At 35.3% G+C, this 16,102-nt stretch overlaps 1 protein-coding gene across 1 annotated transcript in view; it reads right to left on the bottom strand.

Moving 5' to 3' along the window:
- ADGB (androglobin) overlaps nucleotides 1-16,102 on the bottom strand; it is a 330,382-nt gene that overhangs the window by 204,094 nt on the left and 110,186 nt on the right. Inside the window, 3 exon segments of the mRNA XM_006872054.1 lie at nucleotides 2,493-2,731; nucleotides 8,266-8,352; nucleotides 11,604-11,743. Coding sequence (XP_006872116.1) covers nucleotides 2,493-2,731; nucleotides 8,266-8,352; nucleotides 11,604-11,743 — 466 coding nt within the window.

Genomic DNA, 16,102 nt, shown 5'->3' with positions numbered 1-16,102 from the left:
CAATTGTGAGGATGCTGTAGGATTGGGCAGTGTTTTGTTTTGTTGTTCTCAGGGTTGCATGAAACAGAACTGACTTGACAGCACATTAACAAACAATGTGTTCCCTTAAAGTTCAATTGTTACTAAGTAGTTATAAATTGACACAAAAAAATTTCAATTCCTCTCATTGGATTATAAATTCCAGGGGTGGAGCTCCACATTTTATTTTATTCACCATGTTATCTTCAATCCCTAAAATACCATTGGAACTCTATTCAGCAAATCACATGTTTAAATGAAGGAATGGGTGTATGGATAAATATTAATTTGAGACATGGAAACAGACTTTTAGGACTAAATTAACTTGGGTAATATAGGGTAGAAAAAACGTAATTGCTGTTGTTAGGTACAGTCAAGTGGTTTCCAACTCATATACAATGGAACAAAACACTGCCCAATCCTGCAGCATTCTCAAAAGTGCTGCTATCTTTAAGGCCATTGTAGCCACTGAGTTAGGTCTAAGGGATGGTCTTCCTCTTGTTTTCTGACTATATATTTTGCCAAGCACAATTCTTTTCTCTAGGAATGAGTCCCTCCGAACAACATGTCCAAACTACATAAAATGAAATCTGATCATCTGCTAAGGAGTCCTCTGCTGTACTTCCTCCATATAAATTTGTTCATTCTTATGGCAGTCTATGGCATAGTTAATATTCTTCACCAACACCATGATTCAAAGGTATCAAAATTCCTCAGTCTTCCTTATTCATTGACCAGTTTTCACATGCATATGAGGCAACTGAAAACACTGTGGTCAGGTACACTTTAGTCCTCAAAGTGGCATCTTTGTTTTGTAACACTTCAAAGAAATATTCTCCAAGTTATTTCAATTTCTTCTCTAAAATATTTCAAATAACTAGGCATTTAAACACTAGCAATTGTGGAGGAAAGAAGAATTAAATATACTAGAAAATACTCAGACTTATTGTAACTCCTGATAGCATCTATCATGATCTTTCAAATATTTATGCTTTTTTTTTAAAAAAAAATATTGATATTTTGTTAGAACGATTTATTGAGATCTCATCTACCAGCACTTCCCACAGTGTACTGCCCGTAAATTATTAGTTAACTGTTCCTCAAAATACACCAAGTCAAGTGTGTGAGTGATTTCTGTCTGCTAGAGACTTTTCTTGAAATGATGTAATCATACAAAAGAAAACAAATATAGAAGCTTAGTTACATTTGCTCATTGCTGTTTAAAGATCTCTTTAAAGTGTTAAAAAATAAAGAACACTTGGACAAATAACAGACAGGCCTAGAAATTAAACCATTATAACCATGAATCCTATGCTCCTTAGCATCAAAAAAGCAACATGGGCCCCAAATCCAAGATGAGAAAGCAGGGAAGGAAGACAGGGAAAACAGAATAATGCAAAAGGGGACCCAGGGAGAAAATGGGAAGGGTGCCGACACATTAAGGGATTACAACTAATACAGTAATAATTTGTATATGAATTACTGGCAGGAAAACGAATTTGCTATGTGAACAATACAATGTTCAAAAAAAAAGTATTGTTACTACCCAACCTACCCCGCACAAAATCAAAGAATAGATTCAATTAGACTTCCTGATGTGCTGTTTTATATGATTGTATCATTCCAAGAAAAGTCTGTGGTAGATGTCACTCATGCACTTGACTTGGTATAGTTTTGAGGAGCAGTTCACTAATAATTTATGTGTATTCTACTCCAGGGGAAAGTTGGTAGATGAGATCTTGGTAAAATATCAATATTTTATAAAGCATAAATATTTTAATGATAATGATAGAGACTATCGAGAGGTACAACAGATGAGGTTTTTTTTTTTTTTTGTATATTTAATGCTACTTTCTAATCAAGTTATTAAGTCTGTATAGTTATAGGAAATATTTTAGAGAAGATACAACATGAAAAATTACTTGAGATAGTCAAACATTAGAGAAAAAAATGCTACGCTTTGCAAAGTAACTTGAAATGATTTTTTGTGATTTGAAATTCTATCTTACAATACATTATTGTCAAATCACTATCATTGTCCAGTTCAGAATCCCTGGCAGGGAGGAGACATCCTGTTTTGATCCATTCTACTATATATATATAGCAAATATGAAAGCTAAGTTTTGCTGAACTAGCAAATATCATGTATGTATGTGTGAGTGTATGTATTTCACCACAATCAAAAAAGAAAGATGTTTTTGATAAAAATTGGAAACTTCATATCTCTTTCTATGCAATATGTATTCATTTAGTGCCATCTAAGTAGAGGATTGTCTTTGACTTTTCAAAAAAAGCAAACTATCGAACAATAATGAACATATTGTAAACAGCCTTACAGATTTTAAAGCTAGAAACAAAGGATTCTGACTAAGAAATGATAATAATCCTAATAAGAGTATTCCGTTCACCCATGATTATAAAACATGTATATACAATATCCATCGAGAATAACATTGCGTTCTAAAATATCTCACCTTTTTGTGCTCTGTCACTCTTCTCAGGCACTTTGAGAGTTGTCTGCGAAGTTTCAGGTTTGGTTTCTTTGAATTCTTTTCCCTCTTTCACCTCTTTTGCTTCTTTGCCATCTTTTACTGGTTCTTTTAATTTGGGGTCTACCTCTGCTATTTTGCTTTCAGAGCTCGGCTCATCTGAAAGCTTAAACTCAGGCAAGATTTCTTTCAAGAGTTCCCAGACTTTGTCCACATATCCTGGGCTTAGGCAAAAGATATCAATATTAAGTGTCAAGATGAAGTTTTTTTTACTCCACACATCAAGAGGTTACTGACAGAAAAAAAATGAACTTGTCATTTCACATAATTCATGTTAACAGATTATATATATATATATATATATTTTTTTTTTTTTTTTAAAGTAGCATCACACACTTATTAATTCAATAAAACTTTTCCCTAGTATCTACCATGTGCTAGGCTTTTCTGAAACAAACACCAAAAACATCACGGTTCTAGTCACAAGGATCATTTAGTCATGCTAACAGGCACGACAAGAAAAGCAAGTATCTGAGCACCTAAGAAGTGCCAGGCACTTTCCAACCCATTCTCAGCTTATGCAAATAGTGTAGATCTTATTTGGCTTTTCTGTGGGATTTGACAGTGCTTACCACTTTCTCCTCTAAACTCTTCCCGGAGGCTTCCACCGTCTCACTCTTATCCTCTGGTTTTCTATTTTACAGAAACTATAAAGTTCTATAAACTTATTTTGTAGAAACTGCAGACTTCTCTGAATACTCCTTTCCTATGTCCACTGTTCATGTCTCCTCTTTGTGTTCTTGTCATTTTACATACTGTTTCCTCAGTGAGCATGCACAACTATGTTTTGAGTTCACTGCTACATGGATGTAGTACCCAAATCATATAGCTCTAGCTCAAACCTCTCGCCTGATATCCAGAACAATGTATACAGCTACAGACATTTAAATGAAACAAATAATAAAAACAACCTTCTACTTATCTTATATGTCAAAAACCTGAGAATTTCAAGTCATCTCTCCTTAGCACCCTCATCAAATAAAATATCATACCCCTTTGGTCCTACCTCTTATAGTTAATACTCCACATAACAGTCAGAATCATTTTCTAGAATGTAAATCAGATCATATTGATCTCCTTCCAAAAACCTTTCAGTGGCTAAACAATACACTTGGAGGAAGTTTAAAATGCTTTGTCTTCACTGTATGACCATTGCAAAATCTCTGGCCTCATCACTGATCTCATCTATCTTGGCAACCATTTAGACACCTAGGTCTTTCTGTTTCTTAAATATACTAAACTTATTGACCTAAGGTTTTTATGTAAGCTATTTTTTTTAAATCTAATGATCTTCCATCAGATATTTCACTTAACTGAGTATAGCTTGTCATTCAGGTCTCACTAAGCTTAAATATGAATTCCTGAATGAAGCCTCTTGATCATGCAACCTGGGAATCCATGTAAACTGGGACTATAGAAGTGACCTTTGAATTCATGAATGGCTTTGTTAACTCTAACAACACTTATGTGCTAAAAAACAAAGCCCAAAAACTGGGATGAAATATTGCCACAGTCTGCTTCTGTAAAGATTTCAACCTGGAAACACTATGAGGCAGTTCTACAGTATCCTGTAAGGTCACTGTGAGTTTGAATTGGCTCAACAGCACATAACGAAAACAGCTAAGACACAGTGTGTATAAACTATTCATTCTTTAAGATTCTTTCTGAGGAGAAAAGGCTAAAATAATAATAATAAAAAAACATCATTGTGCATCTGTGATTTGCTTGAGTGACTGAGCTACCTCCTATTTACCACTAGACCCCTAGCTCCTAGCAACTAACGAGCATTCAGTAAAGACTTTTTGTTGTTGTTGTTCTGCATTTAATCTCACAAAAGCTGCACAACTTTTACTTGAGTTATAAAGAGGTGTTAAATTTTATGAAGTCACACAACTAGCAAATGACAAGATTCACACATCTTTCTGATTCCAAAGGCAATGTGTTTTTTAACTCCAATGTACAATACATGTTTTAAAATATTCTGCTATGTTAAAGAAATATTCATAGACCATATAATGAGGCCATATAACTTCTTGGACAATGAAGTTTAAAGATGCAGAAGCAGAATACCATGCCCATAGATGGACCACACCAACATCAGAGAAGTGTATTGAGAAAGAAATTATCCCTTTATTTGCAAATTTCAGAATTTTAATATTCATGTATTCTCAATATTGACTATGTTTCTGTTTTTATAAAGACTTAGAAGAAAAAAAAATTGGTTTGTTTCAAATAGTAAAACTAGGTTCATTTTAGGAGAACAAAAGAGGTGCGGCCAATAACTGTAAGTAGAATATTGTCTCCTTTTGGGACTCAGCCTGGGTGGCTGGAAAGGGAGAAGTTGTTTATTAGAAATATCAAAAAACACATGAACTGATTTTCACATGGAAAAAAAAAAAATCTGTCCTCACAATAAATTTGAAAGTTCAGCACCCTCTTTTTCATTGAACTCCATAAAACCATACGTCCTTCATGAACTTTTTCTCTTCCCTCCAATCCTTGTTAATTACAGAAGCATTTCACTCTGGAATATACATCGAACTTTTGCTCCTATGGTGCTCCTACCTTCCACCCCACTTGCCTTCCACAGTGAGACTGAGATCTAGTTCTAATTTTCTCTGTGAGGTCTTCCTTAATCCCTGTCTGAACCCTTGGCAGATGTGATTGCTTTCAGATTTTAAATTAAACATTTCTTCCCAAGTATGTACTATTTTATGACACTCTTTTCACTTAAATGGGTAAAAGTCATTTACTAACCTTGTGTGGAAGAACGAAAGAAATTTCCCATAAGCCATGATAACAGATCAAAAATAGTACATATCTTTTACCTTCTAGTTATATTTAGAAGAAAATTGATAAAACTGATTGTGTGTTCAGCCTCATTTATTCTTCTTTATACCTAACCCTGTTTAGAAGGATTGATTATTAGCTACCGTATTTCCATATAATATTAAATAATCAAATTGAAATTAGTAGGGAAGGAAAGAAAACGTCCATTGATTATGTCTACTCTACACTGGAGTCCTAGTGTGTGCTGCAGGGTAACGTGCTAGACCACAAGATCAGTTTGAATTGCAAAAAATGGCAGTTCAAATCCACCAGCCACTCCTTGAAAACCCTATACAGGGTCACTGTGGGTCGAAACCAACTCAATGTCACTTAACAACAACAACAAAACAACTCTACTCTAGCCACTTTTTCTGAGACCCATTCACTACCCTAATCTTTAGAGCAACCATATACAATAGATTTTTGCCTTATATTTTACAAACGATGAAATTAGGACCCAGAAAAGTTGCACTACTTACGTATTTAACAGAACTTGAATGCATAAGTGTCAGAATTTAGTCTAGCTATATAGTTCTCACTCCAAATCTCAATCCTTACCCCTTAAATGTTATTTTCATAAACCTTAAAAAAAGCAATGATAAATTCATTCAAATGAAACATCTAAAATCCTCCAAAGATTTCTTTCATTATTAACTATTAAAATGCCCCTTTGTTATTATGAAGCATAATTATATGATTCTAGGAAAAGATGCCTCAAAAATTTTAATAACTCGTTTTCTAGTTGTGAATTATTCTGATGGCCTGTTTCTTACACATCCTCCATGAGATTTCTGATGATTTCATATATCTCTGGTAGCTCCACTATCTACTGCCTAAGGAATATATGAAGGCAAACAATATAGACATTTAAGGCAAGATTTAAGATTAAAATTAAATAAATCTATACTTTTGAATCTTACTTCTCTACTTCTCTCCATTAACAATGTCTACATTCGGTCTGGAAGTTTTCTCTTAAACATCATAAAAAAGGTTTACATAGATGATCTGCAAGGGTGTCATCTGGGTTTTTCCTTACGAAAAAAATTGATTAGCTCTCCTTCTGGTGAATAGGCTTTTAAAGAAGGTGGTTAGCTTTAATTTTCTCTTTGCAAATATTTTTTATTTTATTATTATGTTTATTTTAACCAAACAACATCTAGCTTTCCTGCTGAAAAGATATTTTAGATGCTGGAACTCAAGCTAATAGAATCAGTCTTCAGTTTTCTCTACCTTAAACTTTAGGGAACTGTGGATTCCTGTCCAACCAAGATCTGAGATGACTCAAGTTGATCATTATGCTGGGGTTTTGATCATCTTGGGAAAATGAGGATCTGTATTGACTTCATGTCGATTGTAATATTTTCTTTCCATGCATCTTAACCAGATTAAGTTCCAATTGATAATGAAGATAAATATTGGTAAATCATCATAATGTATGTCTATAACCTTTCTGTATAAAGTAAAGCCATTTATAATATTTTCTATTTATCATTTGAAAGTGTGTTTATTGACATTTTAATGTATTTTATTATATTTTTGTTGTGGTTGTTGAGACTATACATAGCGGAACATACAGCAGCTCACTAATGTCTATATGTACAGTTCAATGACATTGATAATATGCTCAACTTGTGCTGCCATTCTCACCCCCCTTTGTTGACTTGTTCTTCCTCCATTGACTTTAACTCACTGCCACTGAAGTTTCCTGGCTCATCTTTTGAGAAACTGTTATCAGTTTGATACCATGTTTATTGATCTTAAAAGTGCCCAATAGACAAGGCAGACTAGTTAAGCTTAACTGGTTTTAAGAAAACCAAACAAGTTATGGACAGACATATAATAATAGCTTAGCTAAACTATCATTTAGTTTAAAGACAATGTCAGGTAGCGATTTGCTTTTAAGATTTAAAGAGTATCTCAAAGTAATTGTTTCAAGGACTCATTCAGCTTTCATGACTACAGAATCTCTGGATTCCATGAGTATTTGAAATTCTCTTTTGTATTTCCCATTCTTCCAGAGAATCTTGCACATAGACATTCTAGATACAATAAAAGATCTCTCTTTGCCTGAGGCAACAGAGGAAGGACAGTCAAGAATAGAATGAAAAAATAGAATGAACTCTTTTGCCATGAGATCAGAAGAAATAAATAAACTGTGCCTAGCAGGCATTTATAAAATTTTGAATAAGCATGACATTAAATGTTCTCTCTATTCCATCCTTTACCTTTTGAGAGAGATAACAAATATCTCTAGACAGAGAGTCATGTGAAAGAAAGAGTGTGGGCTTTGGATCGATAGAGACTTAGAGTCAAATCTTATCTCCCTACAAAATCTACTTGACTTTTGGGAATTCAAGCTCTCTGAGCTTCAGTGCTCTAACATGAATAGGGTAAATGTTTTCAGGGGACAATGCATTACATGATGATTAAAATAAAATATGTATTTTATAAAACATAGCATACTAAAACTATTTAATGCAGAATATAATCTTTATTATTACTAATTATTCCCTGATATTTCCGATAAATTAAAGGCATAGTTTATGCTTCTGTATTGAAAGAAGAGTAAGTACAAAGGGATACCAGTGTGTTTTACCATATTGTTGGTAATAAACCTTACTGCTTTACTATACTAAATAGCTGTCATTGGTCTAATATTTACAAATAAAATATTTAAAGTTTCAAAATCACAATACAATTAATGAAACAGAATGTTAGCAAGGAGTTTTACACAGTACGTTTTCCCCCAAATTTTGTAAACTGTGAACTTTCTTGAAAAATTCTGAAGAACTAAGAATATTTTAGTAAATGGAATACTACTCAGCAAGAAAGAAAAGAGTAGAGGTGAGTAATTAATTGTTAAACCTACTGAAGAGAAATGACTTCTGGTAGCCACCCTGTGAGGGCATGAATGACTGTGAACTCGCCCAATTCTCGCCTGTCTGCTGCGTGGATGCTAAAAAAGAAAATGCACAATGTTAGAGTCGCCAACATTGGAAAACACAGACTGATAGATAAGGAGGAGAGAATGACTAACAAACTAAATTAAAATAATAAATGTAGGCCATACACTATACATTAAACATATTGCTGTTATTAAGTGCTGTCAAGTTGGTTCTGACTCATAGCAACCCTGTACAGGGTTTCCAAGGCGTGTCTGATGGGTTTGAACTTCCAATCATGAGGTTAGCAATCCCATGCTTATCCTATAGAGCCACACCAATATAGCTACAGAAAAAAAACAAAAATACCTGTATTCCAACAGTCTGTGGATTTTTGTTAAAACTTATAACAGACAAGAAAGAACTGGCAATGAGTTTGTTTTTTGGGTTATTACTCATGTTGCTATAAACTTTACTAAACATCAACTTTACAGAAGACAAAATGTCACTCCAATGATCTCGGTCAGTCATATAATGCTCACTAGCCTCACACCTGTAGTTCTTAGAACTTCAAGTTAGGCCTAAGAGTTCGAATGTTTATTTATTTATTTATTTTTCAAATAAACAAGCATAATTGTCACCAGAACAGCACACCACTCCCATAAGGTATTAAAACCATTTTATGGATCTGGGCATTTAAATGGATCTGGGCAGAGTTTTTATAATAATCATTGAAAATAAGGGCTGCAAGCTTGGCAAGAGAAGTTTCCAATGGGAAATTGAGGGTTGGTAAGAGAAAGAAAAGAGAGACGAAGAGGATGGTGGTAGGAGTGGTTGTTTTTGTTGTGCAGCCTTAGGGGAGAAAAATGAAGCTGAGCTGAAAGAAAATCCACAAAAAGCAGATGTGATTTCCGACTGGTATAACTGTAGTTATGGAAGAAAAGGGGGCTAAGCTTTGAGAAGATGACTGAAATGGTCTGTTAAAGCATGTGGGTGTGTTCTGTTGAATGTGAGATGTTATTACACACTGCAGGTGGAGATGGGTGCCAAAATTAAGCCCCTGCAGTATGTGTGGGAATTCTCTCACTGAGCAATGGTATAGAGTTGTTGTGAACTTCCAACTTAAGTATCTAATTTTTCTGCATTACTAAGACTTGAATAGAATGAAAGTAGGTCTCTTGAGTTCAAGCTAAGAGAAGAGAACATAGCAAATATATGTCATACATGCTAGTATCCAAGTCACGCAGGATTATAAGATGCAAGCAGATTTTACAATAATACTGAAAGTAAAATGAGCAGTTTTCATCAGAATGCATTCAAAATGACCAATGTTAATGAAAGCAGGAGGAGTGTATTAATGCACTTGAGAGGAATTACATTTTTTTTCAGATTAGTAAATTATTGCTGCAGATGGAGAATCTAAAACTTCACCTGTATTCTAGTATATATCATTCAGTATTTACATGAACCAATATTCTCGCAACAAAACAATTTATTTCTGCAATTAAACTGAAACACTGTTTTTCGCCTTCTATGATTAACTTTCCATTTGTAATAAGAACACATTGGATATAGGATGCATTTGATTATTTATTTGTGTCTTATTTCTGGCTAAATCAATACTTCAAAATCTTTGTTTTTCATCAGAAGAAACTGATATCTCCTTATAAGGCTAAATAGTGGTTTTGACACATTTATTTCTATGTTAGAAAGCTTACACTGGTGCTTTGTTTTGTTTCACTATTAACATGCTTTAATATTAAAGTAAAATAAAATTGGAGTAGGATGGTGAAGTAGGCAAACATGGTGAGTGGACCCTCTACAAAAAAGATACAGAAGATCAAGTGAAACAAATACAGATGGTGATTCTGGAAGCCTGAGCTTCAGAGGAAAAGAGGATAGAGAGTTGGACTGAGTAGGAGAGGGAGCAGAGTGGGACTACCTGATAAGGAATTCAAAAGAATGGCATTTAGGTATGTTTCAGTGCTGGTGTGGTACTGTAGGATGAAGCACTGGACCTCCGTGTTTGTTTGAACCACAAGGTCGGTGGTTCAAACTCACCAGTTGCTCCTTGGAAATCCTATACAGTGTTGCTATGAGTTGGAACTGACTTGATGGCACTTAACACCAATAACAAACCTTCCTGTGGAGTCCTGATGTGGCACTGCAGGATAAGCACTAGACTGCAAGTTCATTTGAACTGTAAAGTTGGTTCCTTAGAAACTCTAAAGGAGAATTAATAAGACTAAGCTCTGATTTCTCAGAAGAAATCATGCAGACACTAAAACAATAGGATGACATGAAAAAAAATTCTGAAAGAAAATTAATGCTAAACAGCAATTATATATCTAGTGAAATGGTCCCTCAAATATAGCAATGGAATTAGGACATTTCCAGATAAACAGAAATTAATAGAATTTGTAAAAAGCCAGACCAACTGTACAAAAAATACTAAAGGGAGTTCTCTTGACAGAGAACCAACAACAACAAACAATCTGAGATTAACATATATGACATATCACCCAGAACTCAACCCAAATACAGAAGTCTCCAAAGAAAAACAAATATAAGACTGAAAATGGGGAACAAGAGTTATCAGTATGCAAGAACAACAAAAAATCCCCTCACAGTAAAAAGATGAAATAGTGCAGTTAACAAGACTTTCAAATGAAGATGAAATCAAGTAGATTGGTAGGTAGAAGGGTAAGTAGATAGATGACAGAAAAGTAGATAGATAGATAGATAGATAGATAGATAGATAGATAGATAGATAGATAAAACAAAATAAAAATAAACCTATTACCCTAAAAGTAGACTATTGTTGTTGTTGTTATGTGCCGTCGAGTCGGTTCCGATTCATAGCGACCCTGTATAGGGTTTCCGAGGCTGTAAATCTTTAAGAGAGCAGAAAGCCTCATCTTTCTCCCGCGGAACAGCTGGTAGTTTCGAACCACTGACCTTAAAGTTCGCAGCCTAATTCGTAACCACTATGCTACCAGAGCTCCTTTATAACCCTAAAAATAGACTAAGTCTTAATCCTAGAACAAGTCCTACTCTTTACACTCACCCTAGTCCTAACCAGAACCCTAGCATTACATGAAACCCTAGGCTTAGTTTAGACCTAACCATAGTCCTAATCCTAACTCCTTATTCCTACCCCCTCAAAAACAGATTTAAAAAAAAAAAAGAGAGAGAGAGAGAAAGTTTGCACTGTTTGAAAAAAGAGCATTACTTATTGATTTTTAATAAAGCTATACAATATGGATGAACAATTTCTGTCTTTTTATTTTTATAGGAATGGATGATAATGCCTCATTCTACATACTCGACATTTGCCAATTTAATGATAGCTTTAGACAAAAGCATTGGCCAGAGTTCAATCTCACAGGTTGTAGTTGGAAGCAATAGGTTGTTATCTTCATCAAATGGAAGAAAGTCATCAATAGTTATTTTTCTCCAGCAACCCTAAGAATGAGAAGAAAATTAAACACATTTAATATAGTAAAAGTCTTTGGAATTAAGGAGTATACCATCAATTATATTGCTTTCCCTCATATATCATTTGGCATTGCTGACATTACTATTCATCATTTAACAACATTGTTCATATTATATCTGCAGACTGGTACATCCAAGAATGAGAGACTGACTGTTTTTCAGTAATACTCTGGCTGAGTAGATAATTATAACATATCCATATCTGAAAGATGAGTGTATATGTGTACGTGTGAGGGAGAGAGCATGAGCAGGCATGGGTTCTAAGAGGGGAGAACAACTCGGCATCAAGGAGTAAAACATTTCACCATGGAGGAAGAAATGATTTCTAAGCAAAATTTGTCAATGATACTAATAAACTATGGAATGATTGATGCTATTTGATCTATAATGTACCTCCGTGTCTAAAGTGACAAAGTCTTTTGCATCAGATTTTACAGTGGATTGGTGTTCTTATTTGCCAGATCTTTTGAACATATTCTTGGTTACCATAGTCTACATAATATATTGAATTAAAGTATTTGTAAACAGCAGGATCAAAACATTATTTAACAATGAATAAATCCAAGCATGACTAAACAACTTAATACAGCCAAAATGCAAGTTATCCAATTATAATTTTATTAATTCTTGTTTTTCTTTTCTTTTTTTTTGTTGTGACTTATGTGATAGTTTACATGGGAGAACATTAGCTTTACATTCACCCTATCATATATCGTTTCATTGTCATGGTTACAATCCCCTCCATGCATCATCAACCAACCAAAGGGTATACCCTACAAACCTGCCCCCCAGTCATCAGCACACAGCCCCTCTCCCTCCCTGGGTCTAAAGTCCCCAGCTGCTCCATCTCTCCACCTCATTGTTTCTGCCTCTATCTCTGGCATCACTGCTTCTCTGGTTAGGTCCTGCTGTCCGTGCTTCTCCCTTGATAGTCCCAGGGACCTCTGCTCCTAGGCTGCAAAATCAATCACTCCCTTCCTTTTGCTACAAAACATCTACCTTTATGTCTACTTTCCCAACCCTCACAATCAGTCCTGATAATAATTATTCACTATTATCACAAGAGACCTATCCACATCTCCTTTCATCAGCCCCGCCCAAACAGATTGGATACTACTCAGTGGAGATTCTATCTCTGCTGTGCCCTCTGGATCTAGGTTCCCTCTGGAAAGCTTATAAGCTTTCTCGCCTTTGTAGCCCTCTCCCTCCCCATTTTGGGTAGCCAATGTCCAAGTTGCCCATCCCTGTCTACTCTGTGTATGGAGGGGGTGGGAATGATCCTTGCTGTAAAGATTTGTTCCCTCTTTTGAGCTACTGCATCCATAGGTGTAGGTCAAGTTCACCAAATTGTATCAGATTCCTCTTTTTTTCCTCTTCTTTCTTCTTCTAGTTGAGCTCTAATCATCCAGTCATTGAAGACAGGTCATGTGGGAATTCTTGCTTTTCTTGATGGGGTACTTTTTTTTTTATTACCAATTACCCTATGAGTATTACTTTTTGTTGTGCTGTTGAGTTGACTTCAAACTCATAGTAATCCTACAGGACAGAGTAGAACTGTCCCAAGCGCTTCCAAGATTGTAAACTTTAAGGAAGTTGACAGCCACATCTTTGTCTTTCAATCCAATGACCTTTCAGTTAGCAGGTGAATGCTTTAATCACTGCATCACTAAAATACTGCCATCTAATGGATTCTAAAAGAGGGGTGGGGTTCCCCACCCCTCTTTTGGCTCTTGTTACTGTATTAAAAGGACACAGCGCTGGGCAGCGTTGGGAGGTGCGGTGTGGGTGTCAGGCTGGTAACATAGTGGTTACAAATCGGGCTGCGAACCGCAAGGTCAGCAGTTTGAAACTACCAGCTGTTCCACAGGAGAAAGATGAGGCTTTCTACTCCTGTAAAGATTTACAGCCTCAGAAACCCTGTACAGGGTCGCTATGAGTTGGAACTGACTCCACGGCACATAACAACAACAATGGATTCCAACTGCAAGGATACTATAGGACAGAGTAGAACTGTTCCATAGGGTTTTGGGGGCTGTAAAACCTTATGGAAGCCATCTGCCTTATCTTCCTCCCACTGAGTGGCTGATGGGTTCCAAAGACCAACCTTTTGATTAGTAGCCAATGCTTAAACAATGTACCACCAGGATCCTTACATTACTCCTATTTCTGATGAAATATGTAAATTCTAACATTGAAAAAATATAAGCTATATTTTAACGTTTTAAAAACATAACCTGATTTAATAAAATATTCATAAATTTACTGGTATGTGAATTGTTGTTGCTAAATGCCATCGAGTTGGTTCCAACTCAAGTTGTTGTTAAGGGCTGTCGAGTCAGTTCCGACTCAGAGAGAACCTGTATTTTGTTTCTGAGGAGCAGCTGGTGAGCTTGAACTGCTGACTTTTTGGTTCAAACTGACCTTCAGTACTTGTTCTGTGGCACTACACCAGGACTCCAGAAATCGTTTATCCAGCATGTAATTAAATTTGAAATTAATAAAGGAAGACAGAAAAAAATATCTGGATATAGAAATTATTTTTAAAATATTTTCTAAATAAAATATTTTAAAAATATTTTCTAAATAAACCGAATTGAAAATAAAATAAAAATAAATGATATGAAATTGGACAAAAATAACATTATATATGAAGCAATATATATTAAAGTAAAATCAATAAAAAACAAGACAAATAATAAGCCTGATCAATATGTCTTACTGGATTTTTGGAAAAGACCAATAAAAAGAAATTTTGAAAGCTTAATCAAGTAAAAAAAAAAGAAGAAGAGCAAGAGAGAGAATAAAAGAAAACATTACCAATAAAGAAATAAAAGCAAATCAAAGTCTATTGAGAATTAAAATAAAATATAGCAAATATATGAAGATATATATAATATAGATTAAAAATAAACCTAAAATCTAGACAGCTGAATAATTTTCTGGGAAAAAAAATTGCCAAATAATGGCTTACAGTAGTAGAAAATGAAAATGGATAAATAACCATAGAAATAACTGAAAGTGTAAACAATGATTTCCTAAGTAAGTTGTCACCTTCAAATGGTTTTGAATGAGATATCTATCAAAACTTCAAAGAGGAACTACTCCATATTACATAGGATGAAAAGAGGACAGCAGAGTGGTTAAGGCTGTTATAACTGGATTCCAAAGCCTCCTACTAAATGTTACTCTTGTCATTGGTTAGCCCAGGACTCATCATGATGGTATGAACAAAGGAGCTAAATGCTTCGCAGTCCTGTGCCAGCCCCATGATCAGCTGAGGCTCAGACGCTGAGATCCAGAGTTTTCACTGTCAGATTTTCAGAAGTCAATTCACAGCCCTTTCTTTGTAGCCCATTTTAGTCTGAAAGCTTTGCTGGAACCTGTTCAGGATCACTATTATTGTTATTTTAAGTGCTGTCGAGTCAGTTCTGACACACAGCGACACTATACAGGGTTTCTGAGGAGCAGCTGGTGGCTTGAACTGCCGACCTTGTAGTTTAAACTGACCTTGCAGCCCAGTGCATTAACCCATAGTGCCACACCTGGACTCCTGTTCAGCATCATAGCAACATGCAAACCTCTACTAACACATAAGAGATGACTGTCTATAAAGTGCACTAGCTAGAACTTGAACCTGGGTCTCCCACAAGGACACAAAGATTTTACCACTGACTCACCAATGGCTCCTACTACTAAACGACTGCATAGTACCTTTAATCCTCACAACAATCCTACAAAATAGGTGGTTGTTGCTGTTGCTCTTGTTAGGGGCCATCAAGTCAGTACTGATTCATAGCAACCTTATGCTCAACAGAACAAAACTCTTCTCAGTCCTATGCCAATCTCACAATTGTGCTATGTTTGAGCCCTTTGATGCTACCACTGTGCCAATCCGTCTTGCTGGGGATTTATTATGTTACTTACTGGTCCAGTGGTAAGGATTTTTGTTTTCTTTACATCGAGGTACAACCGATACCGAAGGCTGTGGTCTTTGATCTTCATCAGTAACTATTTTAAGTCCTTTTTGCTTTCAGCAAGCAAGGTTATATTATTTGCATATCACGGGTTGTTAATGAGTCTTCCTACAATCCTGGTGTCACATTTCTCACATAATCCCGCTCTCAAATTATTTGCTCAATATACAGACTAAAGAAGAATGGTGAAAGAACACAACCCTAGCAGACACTTTTCCTAATTTTAAACCATTCAGCATTCTCTTGCTCTGTTCAAACAACCGCCTCTTGAGCTATGAACATGTTTCTCGTGAGCACAGTTAAGTGTTGTGTTCTGGAATACTCATTCTCCACAATTTGTCCATAGCTTGTT

Source organism: Chrysochloris asiatica, unplaced genomic scaffold, assembly GCF_000296735.1.
Source record: "Chrysochloris asiatica unplaced genomic scaffold, ChrAsi1.0 scaffold00182, whole genome shotgun sequence".
NCBI classification, from domain to species: domain Eukaryota; kingdom Metazoa; phylum Chordata; class Mammalia; order Afrosoricida; family Chrysochloridae; genus Chrysochloris; species Chrysochloris asiatica.
Note: the sequence above shows the minus strand (reverse complement) of the source record. Positions and strands in the feature narration are given on the sequence as shown.